This window comes from Rhipicephalus sanguineus, chromosome 9 (genome assembly GCF_013339695.2).
Source record: "Rhipicephalus sanguineus isolate Rsan-2018 chromosome 9, BIME_Rsan_1.4, whole genome shotgun sequence".
Taxonomy (NCBI): domain Eukaryota; kingdom Metazoa; phylum Arthropoda; class Arachnida; order Ixodida; family Ixodidae; genus Rhipicephalus; species Rhipicephalus sanguineus.
The window spans coordinates 89,299,691-89,320,509 of NC_051184.2; the positions used below are offsets into that span (position 1 = coordinate 89,299,691).

Consider the following 20,819-nt stretch of genomic DNA (forward strand, 5'->3'; position numbering starts at 1 on the left):
TTAACTGGGATTTTACCACATGCAGTGATCTTTTTATTTCTTTTTTTTTATTATTTTTTAAGGACACAGTTCATATACAGTAGAATCTCATCAAGGAAACTTGAAAGGAAAATTATGTTCGATTTAACAGAAGATTCCTTTATTGAGTAAGTATAGGGGTGCAGCAGTCAAATTCAAAATCAACCAAATTAGAGGTAGTTTTTCCAATAAAGTAGCAATTTCGATTAAGCGATTTTTGTATACTGAGACTCTGCTGTAAGTAATCCTGTTTAGCTAGCCTATTTGTGCATCTTCACCCAAGCATGATGTATGACTATTGTCAAAGGTTTACTCCAGCTTAGCACAACATTTATTAACAAAATGACACAGCCGTGTCGCCACCTGTGCAGGTGGCATCCTCAGTGTACACTGGCAACAGATGAGTGGTAGGTCGACCAGGCACTAGTCACTATGTCCCTGTAACGTCTGGTGGGGGGCCGCGGTTGTCGTTTGCAGCCGATGCGTCGCCACAATAAACCATAATTTTACTATCGGGAATTCACCCGGCTTTTGGAACATTTTTGCGTGGAACACAGGGATGGACGCCTCGAAGAAGGAGACCAGATCCTGGCGATAGACGGCCAGCCACTGGACAGCAACATCTCGCACCAGCAGGCCATTGGCATTCTCCAACAGGCCAGGGGAACCGTGCAAACTTGTGCTTGCCAGGGGTACACCGGTCAGTGCCACTCCACCCGCCACCCAAGGTGAGTGTGCGCTCATAAAGTGCAACGGTTGCATAGAAGAAATGAATTGCAAAAAGCAGTAAGGCAGTTATGAAAATCCTCGAGCAGGGGGCATCGCTGGAGCCGACGTTTCAACAAGCAGGACTTGCCTTGGTCAAGGCAGCTTGTCTGAACGTTGGTTCACCGACACCACCTGTATAGGGATTTTTCAGTTCTTCAAGCTGCCATTTTTCCCTAAACTCCTTCCTGATTAGGAAGTCTGTTAACCGTTCACCATACATACATCAGCGATAGCTACTCGCTGCATGTGAGGAATGAGAACCTCGAAGTGTGCTTGCATGTCTTTTTTTCTTCACACCGCTTCACTTTATTCGTAACTTTATCGGCCGGCGTCTGCAAAAACTGGACATAAATGGGAGCTATGTAGCGTCTTCGGCATCGATGAAAAATCAGCCATGACCAACACGAAAGAGAATCGCGGAGAACCACTGTATACCAAAATGTCGTTAGGCACGTTGCGACGCGACTAAAATTGCCTCTTTAGTTTAATTGCTGGTGGTGTTCGCAGTACCGTGTATCAGAATTGCAAAAGCAGTGGTGTCATTTAACGAATGTCTTTTAGCATTGCCTTAATACAAACCAACAAACATGAGGCTCGGGGGCCTATACCGTACCAGGGAACATGGAATATCATTCCTTGTTAGTCCTTCCCGATGACCATATCGAAATACATCAGGGCTCCCCACATGGGCAGTGCCAACGACGTGAAGCATGATGACACGGAGCAAATGAAATAGTATGCCGTATTCTGTGTTACGGTGTAGGCCCATTGTGCTCCCTTTGAGCAAAGTTCATTTTGACTAGGCTTGTGCGAAGTGCGAATGAATATTACAGTAGTCAAGTTCAGTTCAATTTGAATTTAAGTTATTGGCAATTTCGAAGTATTCGAAATGAACGAATAGGTGTATGTTAGTCCGCATGTAACTCCCTGTAAAGGTGGTTTCACTGCAATGGAGGGGTGCTATGCCGTGAATACACCTATCCAGGGGAAATCTGCACTGCCGCGAAACCCCACTTCAAGGCTAAATGGACATATTACCCTCACATCAATTCATCTTTTTTAAGTTTAAAAGCTTGTTAAAACCAGTTTATATGCTCTAAGTACAGTAAATTTTAAAACGTAACTTATTTTACAGGTTACCATTTGCATTCTACCGAAAGTCAAATCCTGGTACAATTCGAAGTAGCTTTCACTTCTCTTTGAACCAAACAGAATGACATTTGCACATGCCTTGTTTCAATTTAAAAAAATATATTGTGCAGGTTAGTTGGGTCATGACAAATATGCTCATTTTTTTTAATAATATCTGATATATACTATACGAATTCGATTCGAAATTATTCGACCAAATCACCATTCACTTTGAATTCACTTCAGATCTAAAATTACTATTGCACAAGCCTTATTTTGACCAATTTACGTTTATCAAGACTCCGTTGTACAGAGGGACACTGTTTTCACCACCTGTGTCAGTTTTCTAACGTCCAGTACGTCATGGTAATGACAGTACTGCAGCTTTGTCACTGTAATCATCACCTTAAACTAGCAGGCACCACCACCAAAATGCATAAAGCCCATATTTTGCACATACCGACTTGTTCAAGTTTTCTTTTTTTTTTTTTTTCTAAGGCCATACATGAATGGAATTGTTTTGGGAAGCAGGTTATGAGACTTAGCAATAACATTGTTGTGCCAGTACATTGCTACTGCTTTGTTTTATTGGTCATTTGCTGTTTAGTTTTTATTTGTATTGTGGGTCCTGCTTGAACCTTGAAGTCCACTGTATAGAATAAAAATTTTTAAAAATGTATACGTATGTGGACACGCGAGGCTTGTGTTTACTGGTGTTCAGCAAGGCTGTACCTAAAATGTGGATTCAGCTGTATCTTAAAGCTTTCCAAAAATCATGTCTTCACAAAAGGATGTCATGCACTTGTATCTTTCAACAATTTGCTCAATTTCAACAGTATAATAATCAAGCCGTGGAAAGAATGAACTGGCGACAGAATCGTGATATGATGAATGCAGACTTGTCACCTCTCTTCCAACTTTATTGGACTACCAGTACTACTTACGGGAATAATCCTCGCGAGTAAAACATTTCTTTTTGTGTAAATTAATGAAGCAACATACTTTAGGTGCAGTTTTAGTACAAAATTAATCATTCTGACCGACTGAAAACTTACATCCAGGTGCAGCTTCAAAGTGTTCTGGCTTTATGAGATGATTTCACTGTAAACTAAGCCTATCCCGACGTTCCATGCATTCAACTTCATCGCTGTGACCGTTTGATATCTACGTAATGGCAGGAAACTTTATGCTTCTCTGGTTGGACACAACTCAAGAAGGCAGGAGAGCGCCACCCATGTAACCAAAGCGTGACCGCCGATTGCCTTCGTGACTAAAGAAATAGTCCCGCTCATGAGCCAGGCAGCAGTGTCACTGGCCGTCCTGTTCGTGACGTCAGCCTGGAGGTGTGCGCCCATTCGTGCATGTTCATATTCATCCACCTTAGAGGAGCGAAAACTGCTGCCTTTTACAATTTTTGTGCATTTATTTATTTATTTATTCAAGTACCCATTACATATGGGGGGGGGGAGAGGGGGCTGAACAGAATTTAGCAGACAAAAGATTGTTGCAGGTGGTTAATACAGTGTTATGGCACAGTAGTTTGTGAAACCTAGTAACAAGGCAAATGTACAAGTAACAAAGAAAAATACCGGACGTGAATAAGTACACTGAGAGAGCAAATATATTACTTAAAGTGCTAGGATTCCAGATACGTTAAACAAATGATTAAGCAAGGAAGACTAGACTAGTGTGGCAATTCTGGAGGGTAAGTCATTCCATTCTTTTGTTGGCAATGTTCAAGGCGAATTCTTGTACCTTTCTGTCCGGGCGAAGATGGAGTTTACTTTGTAAGCTTGATTTGAAGTATGGGATGGCGGTAATAGATGCAACAGGGCAAGTGATGTTTTACTGTCATACAGAGTGTGTAAAAAATATAATCTAGAAAATTTTCTGTGCATTGCGAGTGGTGACTTGTGCCCTGCTATAGCTATGTTTCATCGCTGGCACAGGCACCCCTCCCCCTCCTTTGCCGTCGAGTTCCCTCTCCGGATCCGCGACTGCTGGAAGCACCAAGTCAGCAGCCGACCGGGAAGAAGCCATGGTGCTGGGCACAGAGTGGGCCGAGGTGGAAGCTGTCGAGCTGCTCAACGATGGCTCGGGCCTCGGGTTTGGCATCATTGGTGGCCGCAGCACGGGTGTCGTCGTCAAGACTGTTTTGCCTGGCGGCGTTGCAGATCGGGTGAGTTCCATGAAACAGCTTGGATGAGTTGCATGAAACAGTAGGAATGGGCGAATGTTCGAGCGCTTCAAGTATTCGAACGGATATTACAGTATTAGAATTTGCTTCGACGCGAATTCAAGTTATTCAAAATTTCAAGTTATTTGAAGTGAACTAATAAACATATATTTGACTGTATATAACCCCCCCCACCCCACCCACTGAAAAGGTGGTTTCACTGCAGCGTGGGGCTATGCTGTGAAACCACCTGTCCAGGGGAAATCTGCACTGCCGCAAAGCCACACCTCAAGGTTAAATGTCGATATTTCCTTCACCGCGATTAATTATATTTAAAGTTTGAAAGCTTGTTATACAGGCTTATATGTGCTAGGTATAGTCAATTTCAAAGCGTAACATATTTTACTGCTTATAACTCGCACGTTACTGCTTCTCAAATCTTGCTACTGTTCAAGGTTTCTTCCACTTCACTTCAAACCAAGAAAAGTGACATTCGCACATGCCTGGTTCCAGCTCTTAAAAATATTGTGCAGTTTAGTTGGGTCATGACAAAAATGCTCATTTTTCTTTATAGTATGTGATAGATACTATTCGAACTAATCAATTTGAAATTATTTGACCCGATCACTATTCCTTTCGAATTCACTTTGAACTTCAGATCTACTATTCGCCCATCCCTACTTAAAAGGGTCCCCTCATTAGACCACATTGCACAATTTACTAACGCACTGGAATTTGCAAGTTGTCTGGGGAGGGCTTTGCTGTAATTTTGAAATGAGTTCATCGTAGAACTTGGAAGAAATTAAGCTGTCCCATTACCATTGTGCCAGGAGGCAAGAGCACTGTCATCCTCTTGGGTATGCATGGTAAGTTAAGAAAATAGCGCATCATACCCAAGCAACGCCAATGCTATGAGCTCCATTTTAAAACTGTCTATTGTCAACTTTGAAAGCGGTTGTTACACGAAGTCGGTGCTTACAAGGAAACATGCAGTTCCGAAAAGCAGCTTGACAAGGATTCTGCATGACAAAGAGAAGCTACGGGATGCCTTCGAAAGTTCACTATTCGGGCTCCGAAAAAAAAAGGCTACGACACGGCGACCATGAAGGATTAGAGAAGAAATGCGGCAGCAAGGACACAAAGGAGCAAGAATTGGCACATTTTTTTAATGAATAGTGGCTTGTAGCTGCTTAATAAACCTTGTGAATGCTGTACATAAGCCCATCGAAATTTTGTCCATTTTTCGAAAAGCTGTTAGCTACAGTCGACGACCGATAATTCGGACTCCACGGGGAACGTAAATAAGTCCGAATTATCAAATGTCCGAAAAAACGAATGCGTCAGAAAATAAATACTTTTATTGACACTTCAGTGTCCCGGTGGCCGAAAAAAGTTATCATGCGTTGCTGCACGGACTTCCGCTTACGTGCAACCAAGGATGCTCGCGATGTCGATATGATTTCCCACAGTTGACCAGTGCCTCCAAGATTGGCATTTTCAATTACAAATCTCTGAGGCCATACTTTGTATGGTATGGGTGCTGGAGGAGATAATGGCTGGCGATTCGGCGTGCGCGACAGTCTCGGACAGGGTCCGGATTATCGAATTTAGATCTGGCAGCTGTCCGAAATATTGGTCGTCTTTACACATTGCTTCTATGGGATCATCGGCGGTGCCGCGCAACTGTCCGAATTACCGAGTATGTCCGAATTATCGGTGTCCGATTTATCAGTCGGCGACTGTATATCCACCTTCTAGTGTTTGAGGTTGTATGTGCATAGTGCTGCATCTTTGCACATCTTTCTCGGTAGTACCTGCCGTAGCGGTCTAGTGGTTATGGTGCTCGACTGCCAACCCGAAGGTCATGATATCGAATCCCGGCTATGGCGGCCGCATTTCGATGGAGGCATAATGCTGGAGGCCAGTGTGCTTAGATTTAGGTGCACGTTAAGGAACCCCAGGGTGTCAAAATTTCCGAAGCCCTCCACTGTGGCGTCCCTCACATAATAATGCCATTGTTTTAGAACGTAAAATTATTATCTTTCTCAGTAAATGGAACTCCTGTTACTTAAAACGTACTTGTGGGTTAGTTGGTTGGTGTTCACTGCCATATGCTGTAACAACTGCTGTTAAATGGAACTAATTTCTTAGGTCGCTTGAAGTTCCGTTTATCGAGAGTATACTGTATGCGTTATATAGGATTGTGGGCCCATACTTTGATCATTCTAGGAGGGATTGATCAAGGATTCGTTTCTTTGTTAGACACAACCTAATGAGACCAGCAGACAATGAAGCTAAGGGGACATTATTTGTAGCTTTTAACTGTAGTATAGTAATTATCAGTGTAGGATAGTGGCACTGGCAAACACTCACAGGATTGCATAAACATAAATAGTTAAATACCCAATGAAGTGGATAGGAAAGCGACAACCACTGTAGCACAATTGGTAGAGCATTGGACGCGTTATCCGAAGGTTGTAAGCAAGTTGGTCTTTCATCCACTTGAATTCATTTCCATTTATGTCATAACAACTAAACTAGAGTTCAAAGCTACAAATAATGTCCCATATACCTTCCTTAGCTTCATTGTCCGTTGGTTTCTTTAGGTTCGACCATTCTAGTAACACACGGTTGCTTACATCCGTCTCACGTTTCCTTTTCGTTGATTCTAGGATGGGCGGCTGCAGAGCGGGGACCACATTCTACAGATCGGCGACGTCAACTTGCGTGGCCTGGGCTCGGAGCAGGTGGCCTCGGTCCTGCGTCAGGCGGGGGCCCGGGTGCGTCTCGTTGTGGCACGCCCCTCGGAGTCTGGCGACCTGCCGGCGCCTCGGCCCGCATCGCTGCCGCCGCCTCTCGTGTTGCCCACCCGGCTCCTTGCCGACGCCGAGGAGCTGGAGCGGCGCCTGCAGATCCACAGTGCCACCGTCGCCATGGCAACGGCCACAGGGGGGAAGCCCGGGTCACCTCTGCTTTCCGAAGTGAGTGTGGCGCACCCATGGTGATGAGGATGAGCCTCAATGTTTGACCCTTTTCAGTGGGCAATGCTTGATGGGTACTCCCGACGCACGTGTTCAAAAGTTCAATCGTGAGTCTACTCGCTTAAGCTCGGACCAACCCATCAGTTGGAGTGGATACTGAAATACAAAAAAGACGCTTAACCATCAAGGAAGGACCCGAGACAGAACAGAATAAGCTTCACTTGCAACTAACTTTGTTCTCAGAAAAGCAGCAACATATATAGCTGTAGTAACCATGCACAAAGCACATCGGCTCACACACACATCAAAATACACTGGATAAGATGAATGACAAGAGCTTGTAAGGCGATGTGCTTTGTGCATGGTTACTACGACTATATATATGTCACGGCTTTTCTGAGAATAAAGTTAGTTGCGAGTAGACGCCCTTTTCTGTTCTGTCTCGTGCCCTTCCCTGTTGATTAGGCGTCTTTTTTGTATTTCAGTAAGCATGTACCAACTAGACCAACAGCAAGTTTTACTAAGTTGGAGTGAACCCTGCAAAGTACAATTTTAGGGAGTCTGAGTCAGGCCGAGCCAGGTTGAGTAATATTTTGATTAGTGTGGGCTCGAGTAAGCCCTAAGCATAATATATGTAAATGTGTCATGAGTTCTGCCTTATTGTGAATGTTGTGAGAACCTGTCTATCATAATAAAAAGGTAAAAAAAAACTAGATACAAAACATAACAACAATGTTACTCTTTCGCTATAGCTTAGTTAGTGTCACCTTTGGTTAGTTAGGACAGTGCTTAGTCCGTCTCTGTCCTGTTGTCCCCCTGTTTCTCGTTTTCTATAATTACCAATATACAGTGAAACGAGCGCATTTATTTCTCTTCAGTAGCTTGCTTTTCCATCTATGAGGTGCACACAAAATCTTGGCCTTGTCGCTTTTTCTCTGCAAAGCAAGCAAAGATCCCAGGTGATGCATTTAACAGTGCAAAACCCTAAAACACTGCCTTGTTGCAGAATTCGAGTGAGAAAAAAGCAGCAGTAAGTGCAAAATCATCTTTTAAAGGTTCTTGTGCTAAGCTTTTTGTTTTGAATAAAGCATTTTCTTGACTATGGTTATCATGTCGTCTACTGCTATGCTGCCAACGATTATGCAGTTTTGTTGCAGTTTTTAACCGAGGGTCCTGTTTTTAGTGTTAATACTTTGGGACCCTCCTCTCTATACAGTTAAATCTCGTTAAGAACCTGAAGTGACCCGGAAAATGTGTTCCATTTAACACGAGTTCCGTGTACTGGGAGATGAACAGGGGTGCAGAATAGACCGATCTCACCGCGAGTTGCACTACGCCACTGCTGCCGCAGTGCATGCCGGTACATAGAGTACTCGGTACGTTCAGCTGCGTTCAGCTAGTGCATCGGCGAGCTGCATTGATGAGTTTTAGCAGCCGTATTTCGATGAATCGCGATGGTTGGGCTCACGTGCTCTGTGCTGGGATGCTACAATAGAAGCCTAAAGCAAAAGGACTCGGATTTTATGCGTTTTCAAAGGACGTCAAGCTCCGACAGGAATGTGTGCGACCTGCATTCAACGAAGTCGGACAGAGTGGCAACTACCGCGCACTTTCAACGTGTTGTTCAATGTGTTTGTGAACTCCGTGTGTATAAGGCGTGGTAGTTTAGCAGTGCCCTATTGCGTCATAACAAGCTTTCTGCACGACCGATGGGCCGATCAGCGACAGCAAAACTTCATGCAACATGTTCTCATGTTGGGCGATCGTCGCGAGCGGCGGCAGATTGGATACAACGTGTTTTCCGGGCAAAACAGAGATCGCTTAAGTATGCAGTGATGCCTAAAACGACCTCTCACCAAGAGCGATGACAACTTTCAAGTGTAATGCTTGAACGAGACCTGTGACACACACCAAGCTTATAACTGCATACTGTGCGTGTACAGCTCGCGCCATGGAGTGCACGGTGAAAACTCGGCCGTGCCAGCATCGCAGCCAATGACGCCGCCGGGATTTCCCCATTCCTTTCAATATGGGATATTATCACGAACGCAACGTAAAGCGGCAACAGCGGTACCAAAGCTTAGCTTCTGATGTGAGCTTGGGCGGCTCTTAACTTACCCTACACTGCAGTTTCAAAGCGGTAGGCCGTGCGACGATATCGGCGCGCAGCCATCCGCTGAATCCGCCGCCGGTGACCAGAGCGGACTACTGCTCATCCACCACATTGTGTGTGACGCCAGAACATCTACTGACTGATCCATCTCTTGTGCAGTAGGGAATATTTTGCCGCTCGCAAGATTTCCGTGACGTTAAACTTTTGCAAACGGCATGCGGTTTTCGTCGTCCCGCGGACGCACTTCTAACCTGCTTCACGGCTATTCTTTCATATTCGTTCACGTTTAACGCATCACTGTGATTGAAGTCCTGCGTTGATAACACAGTGTACATGGAAAGTGTTGCTTCAACAAAAAAGAAGCGCGAAAAGCGTTTCTTTTTCCTCCCGTCAGTTTGTTTTTTTCCTGTCTTCGTAGTCGCGAAGAGCTCTAGTTTGGGCAAGTGGTTTTCCGCATACTGTAACTTGTATCGCTCGCGTGCTCACGTTCACTAAATAAGATTTTTGCTCTCATGACAACAGGAACGTGATTTCTCGTTTTTTTATTATTAATATGTATTCAGCGAAGCGACACAAGCACATCAACACGCCGAGATACTCTGGCCACATGTAAGCAGTGTCGACTCTGCTTTTTTTCTTTACGCTAGGATATGCAGTGTACCCTGAAATAAAATGACATGCATTGGAGGTCCGCACACAGTTTTCCACTGCGTTCAATGGTCTTATATGCCGCAAATTCGTGCCAAACGCCAATATACCTGAAGCACGCAGCAAGCAGCCGCACCAGCAGTGCTAAGAGTACTCCAACTAAGATGGCGGCAGTGCCGCTGTTGGGAACTCGCGCATGCGCAGATCATCTGGTGAGATCAGTCTATTGATGTGCAAAACCTTTATTATCGGAGCAGTTCCGTTTAAGGGGGCACACTGGTCTTGGAGATGAAAAATCATGGAAAAAATCAATTTTCTGAATATAGTATTTTCGTAACATACAGGCATTGTTGCAAGTTCTGACCAAGTTTGCTACATCGTGGATTGATATTTCAGCCCCAGCAGCAATTTATATCACCAAAACAAGCTATATTTCGATTGAGAAAAAGCAAAAAATTGGGCTTTTATATCGATATGCTGCTTCTGAATGACGTGTGCTGCAGCAGTAGGCATGCAGGTTATGTCTCTGGTGAAGACTAATCATATTTCAATATCTTCTATTACATGTGGTTCAAAATGAGCTTTATCTGTTTTCTTGCATTTTCTCGAAACAAGCTTTTACTCACCCTGCTTGTTTGGTGCAGCAATTGCTCAAGCTCTAGAATAGCTACAGCTGTAGTGTTTTTTGCTGTATGAAGCTAAATGCATAAAAATTTGAAATGCTGCAAGCAAATTCCTTCTTTTCTTCTTCTATAATTTTTTAAACTGCCTGTGTTCTTTATCGTTCTGTACTGTAAATGCTAAATTTCAATGGGCTGCTAAATTGTTAATCGTTGTTGGATTTGAAAACTGCTTGCAGCAGTTCGATTCTTATTCATTCTGCTTTCCACTCATGCATTAAACATAACTTTCTGCCAAGTTTATTATTAACTATTGTCTCAACAAATAGTAGTAATTAATATTTAATTATCTCAATAATTATTTGAGTCAAAGAAAAAATTACTGCACTTTTAAAATCAGCACGAAGAAATACATATATATCTGTGCTTTTTAATTGAATCTGGTCAGAAAATGAACAAGAGAGCCCCAGGTGCCATGTCCCCCCTTAAAGGGGCCCTGCAACACTTTTTGAGCAGGGTCAAAAAGCGCTGCCAATCGGTAGTCGAGGCTCCCGAGAACACGCGAGCCAAATATTATAGCGAAGCGAGCGGCCTGGAATTTACAATAAATTCTCAAAGTCAGCTGAAAATCGCTCCCTCTTCTCTCGACAAATGATGTATTAGTGCGCAATATATGACGCGATTGTCGGCAGTTCCACTATTGGCTGATGTTATAATCACGATAACACCCTCATTATTACCTTCGTTGTTAATTTTGAGTTCAATAAGTAGATAATATGTATGTTTATGTTGTGTTATGCCGTTAAAACACCCAACAAACATTAATATTAGCACTTCCGGTCTCACCGACAGCTCGTCTGCTCGTAGTTGCATGGTTGCGTTTTCTTCACCATGCGCAGTGCCGAAATCGTGAATATTTCTGTGCTTTTGACCATCGCCGGTTGCCGTTGAGAGTGGCAGCCGTTCGAGTGTTGCCTCGTCAGCTGGAAACTGCATCGTCGGCACGTTTTCACGACCGACCGAGGCAGCGGTGCAGCATTTCTCCGATAACAATGTTGGCGCCGGCTAGCTTAGGATACCTGTGTTCGCTGTATGGCGAGAGTCCCGTTCGCTGTCTGTTCAGTATGTCATCGAGCCGTACCTCGGCGTATCCTCCCCGTAGTCTCAGGTTCCCGAGAAACCGCGACACAGCAACCAAGCAGACTCGCATTTTCACGGTAGCTGCAGACAGCCGGGGGATGGGTCCGCACCGGCCCGATGCCCCACGATCCTTTCTTCTAGTCTTTAGTTCTTTGTTGTCAGCCCGCACTTGCTGTGCGCCCGCATTCGAAGAGCAAACAGCATCGAAGTACCGCCACTGGGAGAAGGGTGCACGCAGCTTTGCCGTGTTGAACACGATTCAAGCGTGAGCAGTGCGACGAGGCGGTGTATCGGAGTGTGGGTCGAAACCCATCTCAGCTGTCATTCGTTCCAAACGCGTACGCAAGTTTGCGTCCATGGTTGGCAGAGCGATGAAAACACTACGGCAGTTCGAGGTGCACACCCAACATTACCAGACCGACTCGCAGTTTTCAAGCACGCGCGATACACGGTGCGATGAGCTCCGCCGCTCGACGACGACCGCGCGAGCCGACCGGAAGTGGCGCCACAGACCACGTGGTTGCGCCGAGACGCCAGAGAGAAAAAAATGAAGAAAAAACTCTTCGGCGCCTCCTCGCACCTCCGCCCTCCCTCCCTTCATGCCCCGCGCAGCTTTCCGCGCGCTCGCGGCGTTGAGTTGAGGGAGAAAGCTGCGGAACGTGATCTCTATAATTTGGTAACACCACTTACACTTGACGGATTCGAAAAATTTTTGCGGCATATGACTCGTGATGAGTCATACATCAATAATGAGACTATTCCAATATAACTAAGAAAGGTGTTGCAGGGCCCCTTTAAATCTACTCTACTAGATTTGTCTGTCTGTTCTGCATGGGAATAAACCCAAACTTTAAAATTTTCAATAGATGGCGCTGGACGAACTTCCCGAGACCGAGTCCTTCGAAGTGGAGCTAGTGAAAGACCAGCAGGGATTGGGCATCACCATTGCTGGCTACGTCTGTGAAAAGGGCACCCAAGGTATGCTCATCCTGGGTCGGTATGTTGTTTGCACATGCTTAGTGTTTTTGTGCACATAATGCTCATAATGCATGACAATAAGTAATTCTGGGTTTCCCTTCAACTTCGTTGTAGTGAGATTCTGGTTTATAAATTTCAGTGGTTTGCAGTACCTCAACCTGTAAACACAGATAATTTACATTGCAGAAGATGCAGCTATCCATCTCTAAAACAAAGACATGTCGGTGTTGTGTGCGAGTTTCCCGTTAGAATTGTTGTAAAATCCTCGTAAATTTAAAAGGACACTAAAATGAAGCAATGAATCAGTTTAGACTGATAATTTATACTCTGAAATTTCTACTGTCATTAATTTCGACACTATAGGCTCATTAATAGAAGAGAAAATCAAAGTCAAAGTTTTATTCTTAAACTCCGTGCCGAAATCTCCGCATGTGACGTCACATATTTCAAAATGTTTTATTTGTATTTCAGCCACACTGGCTCAACAAAGTTTTCTGAAACTTGGTATGCTAAGTTTCTTGCCCCTTCAGAGGACAGTGTACTTCATATTTATTGATTAGGAACTACGTAGACACTGATAGACGGCGTCAAAATCTATGACGTCACAACGATTGGCGCAGGAACTTCAAGATGGTGCTGCCACCTGCGTTTTCTTCGTGGCAAGCGTGGCGATTTTGGTATTGTGAAAGAGTAATTTACGAATACGAGAAAAATTATTTTTCTATTCAGTGTGCCTTTAACCCTTTGCGGTCCGTTGTCGGGCAGCGCCCGACAACGCAACACGGCCGTAGCGGTCCGCTGTCGGGCCCCGCCCGACAAGGGTGTTCGTGGTTTAAATTTTGCTGTTTTCTCACCGCGAGTCGCGCGCATTTTTTGTATACATGAAGGGCCATCTCTTGAGGAATAAGTGAGCTTTGTTTGTTGAGGTTTTACTTTTTTGACACTAGGGTGCAGCACTATGATCAGCACGGGGCCTAGAGCGTACCCACTCGCGCGCGCGGTTCGCTGAGAAGCATGGCCACGTTTTCACCGCGTGCGTTTTACGGCGGTGCTTTTAGCGAAAGCGAGGATGACTTTAGTGAGGAAGAGAATTACGTGCCTCCACCAGACAGTGATGACAGTGATTCGACAGAAGTGAGTGACGAAGACGACGACGGCGGCGGTGGAAACCTGCAGTAATAACCCTGGCCTGCACACAGGGGAATGCTTTGAGCGGTATCATACGTTGCCCAAATATCACTAAAAGAGTTGCCTGCAGAATGCAGGAGCAAAAATAAATATCCTGTGCGTTTCTCTTCCACAGCTTGTGTTTTTATTTGCGGCGCCAGAAACTGGCAAAATAGTTTCGGACCGCTAGAGCCGGAAAGTGGGTAAAGGTTTTGGACCGCAAAGGGTTAAACGCTCACTATTCCGAAACGACTCCTAAATAGGGGCGCGCGAATATTCGAACTTTCGAATATTTTTCGAATACTGTTTGCTATTCGGTTCGATTCGCACCGTAATTTTACTATTCGAAGCATTCGAACTTCCGGAAAATAAATATGGCGGTTTATAATAACAGAAAATAAATATAAAAATGATAAATCAGCATGCGGCCGGTACAGCGTGCTTGGTCTTGAGTTTTGGGGCACCGACGTGCGAAACTGCTAGCCGCTTCCACCGGTGCTCGGAGCGGTTGCTGCGCGACGAACTTGCCAGGGTGTCCGCTGCCGATGCGTATAATGCCCATCCACGGTACCGAGGAGCCAGCGGCCGATGCGATTCATTGCTTGCGGCGAAACACACTACGGCTTCTTCGCTTTCGCAATGTTCTTGCCCGTGAAGTTCGGATTTGTCTCGTACATTGGCGCCGTGAGCGAAGATAGGCCTAGCCACGACTCTGAGCAGTAAGCTCGGTCGCGATGTGCATGGCCACGGTGCTGGATGTTTCAAAGTACATCATGCTCAATCGCGAGTACGAAGAGTCGTCCCGCGATGGTCTTCGTCACGAGGTGCGAAATGCTAGTAAGCAGAACAGTCGGTCCAATGCACACGTCTTTGATGTTCGCGACGTGCGCTGCGCACTATTGTAATCTGATGCTTGAGCTTCAGCTTGCAGCTGCCAAACTAAAGTGCAATTATTTTCTAAATGATCGTTGACCTGTGAACACAGAACGAGTGCAAGAGCGTCACTAAGTAGCGCGATTTTAGACAGCCTTGACCTCGCGACGTCGGATGGTCGGACCAGTGGCGAGGCGTGCTGGAGCAACATGGAGGACGCAGCCAATCGAACTTCAAACATTTGCTTTTTGTACACTTTTCTGAATAGAGGACCTAGCTGAAGTGGGAAATTTGAAGACGGAGAAATGCTCCTTACGACGACGAGCCCAAGATGGCGGCGCCCGGTTGCGCCATTGAGGAGCTATGATTTTTTTAACGCAGTTTTACAGCGAAAGCTGTTATGAGATCATTTCACTGGCCGTTTTTGGCGCCGTAGTTGTCCACCACCGCCGCCGCCGCCGGTGTCCGTAACCAGTATCGCTCGAAATAAGGAAAAAAAACGAAATAAGAAAGAAATTCCAGGATGGAATGAGGTTCGAACCTGGGCCCTCTGCGTGGGAGCCCAGTATTCAACCTCTGAGCCATGCCGGTGCTTGAAACTGCTTTGCAAAAAGGTCCTATACAGGCTTCATGTCGGGAACAAACCACATTAGCATATGCAATATAGCGTGGTAAAAGAGTAGAATAAGCACCAAGCGTCGCACAACGCGAATTCTGTAACCAGGCGTCACACAATGCGAATTGCGCAACGAGTAGGTTGTTGATTGCTTCCAACCCATTACAAAGGGCTCTGTCATAATTCTTCATCATCATCAGGCACAGCATCAACAAAGTGCGCATAATGCCTTACATGCATTTAGCAGGTACCACGGTTCTCCGTAGAATGACGAAAAATGGCACAGTGCCTGCTGCCCTACTTCTCAAAAATTACAATGATTATAGCATAGTGGGTTCCTCGCAAGTGCACTTGTATTGTTGCCAAGGAAGCCATAAGCGCATGATCCATTTCCTCGGGGGTCTCAGTAAAATTACCAATGATTTATAGCGTAGTGGGTTCCTCGCAAGTGCACTTGTATTGGTTGCCAAGGAAGCCCATAAGCGCATGATCCATTTCCTCGGGGTCTCAGTAAAATTACAATGATTTATAGCGTAGTGGGTTCCCTCGCAAGTGCACTTGTATTGGTGGCCAAGGAAGCCCATAAGCGCGTGATCCATTTCCTCGGGGTCTCAGTAAAATGACAATGATTTATAGCGTAGTGGGTTCCTCGCAAGTGCACTTGTATTGGTTGCCAAGGAAGCCCATAAGCGCATGATCCATTTCCTCGGGTCTCAGTAAATTACAATGATTTATAGCGTAGTGGGTTCCTCGCAAGTGCACTTGTATTGGTTGCCAAGGAAGCCCATAAGCGCATGATCCATTTCCTCGGGGTCTCAGTAAAATTACAATGATTTATAGCGTAGTGGGTTCCTCGCAAGTGCACTTGTATTGGTGGCCCAAGGAAGCCCATAAGCGCGTGATCCATTTCCTCGGGGTCTCAGTAAAATTACAATGATTTATAGCGTAGTGGGTTCCTCGCAAGTGCACTTGTATTGGTGGCCAAGGAAGCCCATAAGCGCGTGATCCATTTCCTCGGGGTCTCAGTAAAATTACAATGATTATAGCGTAGTGGGTTCCTCGCAAGTGCACTTGTATTGGTTGCCAAGGAAGCCCATAAGCGCATGATCCATTTCCTCGGGGTCTCAGTAAAATTACAATGATTTATAGCGTAGTGGTTCCTCGCAAGTGCACTTGTATTGGTGGCCAAGGAAGCCCATAAGCGCGTGATCCATTTCCTCGGGGTCTCAGTAAAATTACAATGATTTATAGCGTAGTGGGTTCCTCGCAAGTGCACTTGTATTGGTGGCCAAGGAAGCCCATAAGCGCGTGATCCATTTCCTCGGGGTCTCAGTAAAATTACAATGATTTATAGCGTAGTGGGTTCCTCGCAAGTGCACTTGTATTGGTTGCCAAGGAAGCCCATAAGCGCATGATCCATTTCCTCGGGTCTCAGTAAAATTACAATGATTATAGCGTAGCGGGTTCCTCGCAAGTGCACTTCTATTGGTGGCCAAGGAAGCCCATAAGCGCGTGATCCATTTCCTCGGGTCTCAGTAAACTTCTTCGCCCCCCCCCCCCCCCCGTCTCTCTCCCACGTCAACGTATGTTATACAGCATGACGGGAGAGGAAATAGCGAGCGGGGGCGTCACCCAATGCAAATTACATAATGGTGGGGCCGTTTAAAGCTTCCAACCCATTACAAATGGCTGAGCCATAATTCTTCATCGTCATCAGTCGTCGCGTCAACAAAGTGCACATAATGCCTTACAGACGTGTAGCTGGTGCCTCGCTTCTCCGCAGAATGACGAAGATTGGTTTAGTAGGTGGTTCCCAACTTCACAAAAATTGTGATTTATGGCGTAGTGGGTACCTTTCTAGTGTACTTGTATTGTAGCCCCAAGAGAGCTTACAACGGGCTCTAGAAACGCCGCTCTTCCAGCTTTCGCTGTGACTGTGCTGCAGTTTCAGCGCAGGCCTGGCGTATTTTTTTTGCCATTTCCGCAATAACTTTTGCCACCTTGACAAGCACAACAAAATTTTTACCGCACTTGTATGTAGTTTTCAGTGACAATATTTTGGAATCGGAAAAAGGGCGACAGAAACTGAAAATGCGAATTTCAAAAATCGATTTTTTTATTTTTTTCAATATGAAACCGCATCCCCCCTAGAAATAAATTTGTTCTTTGATCATGCTTGCGACTTGTAATTGTTCCCGTCTCGTAAGAACACACTTAGGGATTTTCTGCAACGTTTTCTCTAATATCGCTTCGAAGTACTCGAAAAATATTTGAGAAAGATTAGAAAATTATTTGAAAATTATTCGTTCAATTCGTATGCAATCTTTATTATTCGAATTCGCTTTGCACCCAAAATTTTGCTATTTACACAGCTCTACTCTTAAGCATTCCAATTTGGCTTGGCATGTGTTTATGCACCATATAGCGGCTTAGTGATTCCATCTTTCGATCTGACTGGTGCCCCTCCCACCGCCACGTGAATGCACCCTCCTCTGCTTTTCTCACATGCAGATGAGATCTCGGGCATCTTTGTGAAGAGCATCGCTAAGGGGAGTGCCGCGGATGCCAGCGGCTGCATCCGCGTCAACGACCAGATCATCGAAGTGGATGGCCGGCCCCTCCAGGGTTACACCAACCACCAGGCCGTCGAGGTGCTCCGCTCGACGGGCAAGTGCGTGAAGCTACGACTGGCCCGGCACCTCCGCGGGGCCCGCTACCTTCAGCTGCAGCACGCCGTTGCGCTCTCGGAGCCAGCAGCCTGCCACCGCTGCCGACCACGCCAACGCTGACGCCGGGACACGTGACACCGGTGTCGTCGCCGGGTAGCGCCCCGCTCACACCGGAGCAGCCACCCCCACCCCTGCGGTCACCCGTGGAAGACGGCCTTGTCACCAGTGCTGTTACAGACATGACCTCCTTTGCTGCTCCAGAAGAGGAGGATATGTTGTATGGTGAGTGATGTTCTGCGGAAATAACTGAGTGAGGCCGGGCTAACTAGGCAGCTCGCAATGTTCAAATCAGCCAGTAGCAGTGTTTTGGGCATGTCACGCAGTTGATTTTGGGTATACAGTCAAAACCTCGCTAATGTGTACCCGCTTTAAACATACAAACGGTTAAGACATAGTTGCGACGAATCCCCGACCGAGTCTCATAGAGCCGATGTATTTGCTGACTGCTTAAGCCGTAGCTCGTCCTGTTCCTACTGGTTAGTGCGTACCCCGCGACAACTTTTTGTGCCATAAAAGTTTATGCATTGCTGAGCTTGCTGATGCCACAATGCGCCGAAAAAGGTTTTCAGTCGTTTCGAGAAGTGCAGAGATCGGTCCGATGAATGTTCCGGTTCGGCGCAAGTGCGGTGATGCCTTTGCGTATAAGCATTGGGAAAGAACGAAGACAAGGTGGCGGCACCGACAAACGTGCCAGTATGGCTTATCGCCGACAACCTTATCACAATAAGTATCTTCAGCTATCTGCTCGGAGCACGTGTGTGGTCGTAGCTTCAGAAAAAATCACGGCATATCCACTTGGTGATGATGATGAGTGGGGCGAAGGTCCAGAGGGAATCATCGGTAACTGTGAATCTTACCGTGTAACGCATTGTGACTAGATTGTTTGAGAATCACAATCTGTCGCACACACCACAACTATGGCCGAAACTGTTGTCAAGGAAGTCCCGCTGGAAGTGCGTGTCGGCGCCTTCGGGCAGAACCCGCCTGATGCTTTTTGCAGCCACTTCACGTGCTCGCACAGCCTCGGGCTCTGCCTGCCGGTACGCGCGCTTTCTCGCCGCTTCAAGGTCCTTCACATTTTGAAGGTCCAATTCCTGCCGCAGCCGTGCAGTTTCGGACTCGCGGGCTCGAACGGCGGGGTCTTCTCGCCGCAGCCGTGCGGCTGTCTCGCGGGCTCTCACCTCAGGATTCTGTCTGTGAGCATGCGCTGCTGCCGCCTTCCGTGCCCTCTGTTCCACAGCCTTTCTTCCATCCGGTGACTGTGAGCGAAAGAGAAAGCGCGCCAAGTGGGAGCCTCTTGGCGCACTAACACGTGCCATCTAGGGTCATTCTTCATATTATAAGCGAGCCATACAGCGCCATCATGTCTTCCATCCGGCGCTCCGAGCGAAAGAGGCAAGCGCGCCAAGAGGGAGCCTCTTGGCGCGCTAACACGTGCCATCTAGAATCATTCTTCATATTATAAAGCGAGCCATTACAGTGCCATCTTCTCCATCCGGCGACTCCGAGCGAAAGAGAAGCGCGCCAAGAGGAAGCCTCTTGGCGCGCGCTACCAGCACCATCTAGTGAGCACTTTACGAACTAGAGGTGGCTACTACAAACGGAGGATAGACGACCCACGGCATAAGGAGCTTCGCCCTAATAAATGAGTAGCTGAGTAGCACGAGTAGCTTCATAATAAATAGTTATTTAATTACAAAAGTAATTAGAAATGATTACTATAACACACATAAATTAATGTATTACGACATTATTTTTGTTGCAATATAATATCGAGTGCCTCGAAAAATAACATTTTATAGAATTGACGCATTTACAGACAGTTCTTCATAAGTGGCATTTGAAAGGGTTAGTGTGAAAGCCTTAGATGCCTCATCAAACACGAAAGTTGACCGTGGGCAGCGTCAGCACGATTGATGCAAAAAATAATCATCACGTAATGACATCATCGTGACGTCATCACATGACATCGTCACCTTTGCACTGCTTCTGTGATCGGTGCACTGATTGTGGGAGGCAGTGCAAAACCAGGTGACGTGCAGGAAGCTTGCGGTCCTCCGATTCTTGAGGCCCGCGCAAAATCATGCTAGGTGCAGAAAGCTTGCAAAGAAGGGAGGGGGAGGATCAATACATCGAGTGAGAAGAAAAAGAAGATGGCTTTCGCCTTCCAATCATTTTAGGCGAATGCAAGGGACTCTGTCAGTTTTTTTTTTATTTTAGCACTGCCTCACTAGAGGGTACTAGGGGGTTTTCGCGTACAAACGGGATGTCCTAGCCACATACAGCTTTGCTGTAAAAGGAAACGAAGTTTGTTATATCATGTAGTCCCTCTGAATGCACTTCGACACCTCTACGGACGCTCGACATGAAGCGGATATCCTACTTCCAGGCAAGCTGGCGCATGCGCATACGATAGTCTGGAAGCACTGAAATAAGGTCTTGCTAGCACAGAGAGGACCCAGAGAGAGGGAAGGGAGTGTCGGAGGAGGTTGGCTTTTTGAGGCGAGCTAAGCGACGTCATGTTGCACCCAGCAATACAATCGATCAAAAGGAGAAAGAACTGGCTTTCACCTTGGAGTTGTCTTAGGCATAGAGTTTTCTAAAATGACCTAGAGGGGAACTCTGGCGCTGCGATCGGTCAGCCACCATGGGAATGATGGGTAGTACACGGATTGCCTAGTCTTCGTGGCTTGTGGGCTTCGAACGCATTGGCTTGTTATTGCTATGTTTTGGTTTTCTTTCGGATAAAAGAATGGATCGTTTGTGAACTTTGGTGACCAGATCTGAATCAGTGAGCAAAGAAGAGTTAAAGTGGTGAAGTGAAATGCTGATTTTTGCTGACTTCGGTTTGCGACAAAGCG

The 20,819-nt window shown here is 46.1% G+C and overlaps 1 protein-coding gene across 1 annotated transcript; it reads left to right on the top strand.

The window, feature by feature from the left end:
- Nucleotides 1–551: 551 nt before the first annotated feature.
- LOC119405992 (patj homolog) lies at nt 552–18,145 on the top strand. Its single transcript, XM_037672814.2, has 5 exons — nt 552–746; nt 3,867–4,096; nt 6,766–7,074; nt 12,462–12,573; nt 17,741–18,145. The coding sequence occupies exons 2-5, from the start codon at nt 3,956–3,958 to the stop codon at nt 18,016–18,018; spliced, it is 840 nt and encodes a 279-aa protein (XP_037528742.1). The 5' UTR covers nt 552–746; nt 3,867–3,955; the 3' UTR covers nt 18,019–18,145.
- The last annotated feature ends 2,674 nt before the right edge of the window (nt 18,146–20,819 follow it).

Excerpts from the sequence above, each read along its gene's own strand:
- LOC119405992 (XM_037672814.2), top strand. The coding sequence starts at position 3,956 with ATGGTGCTGGGCACAGAGTGGGCCGAGGTGGAAGCTGTCGAGCTGCTC. Across the intron at positions 7,075-12,461 it reads GGTCACCTCTGCTTTCCGAA|ATGGCGCTGGACGAACTTCC; the intron begins GTGAGTGTGGCG and ends AATTTTCAATAG. Across the intron at positions 12,574-17,740 it reads CTGTGAAAAGGGCACCCAAG|ATGAGATCTCGGGCATCTTT; the intron begins GTATGCTCATCC and ends TCTCACATGCAG.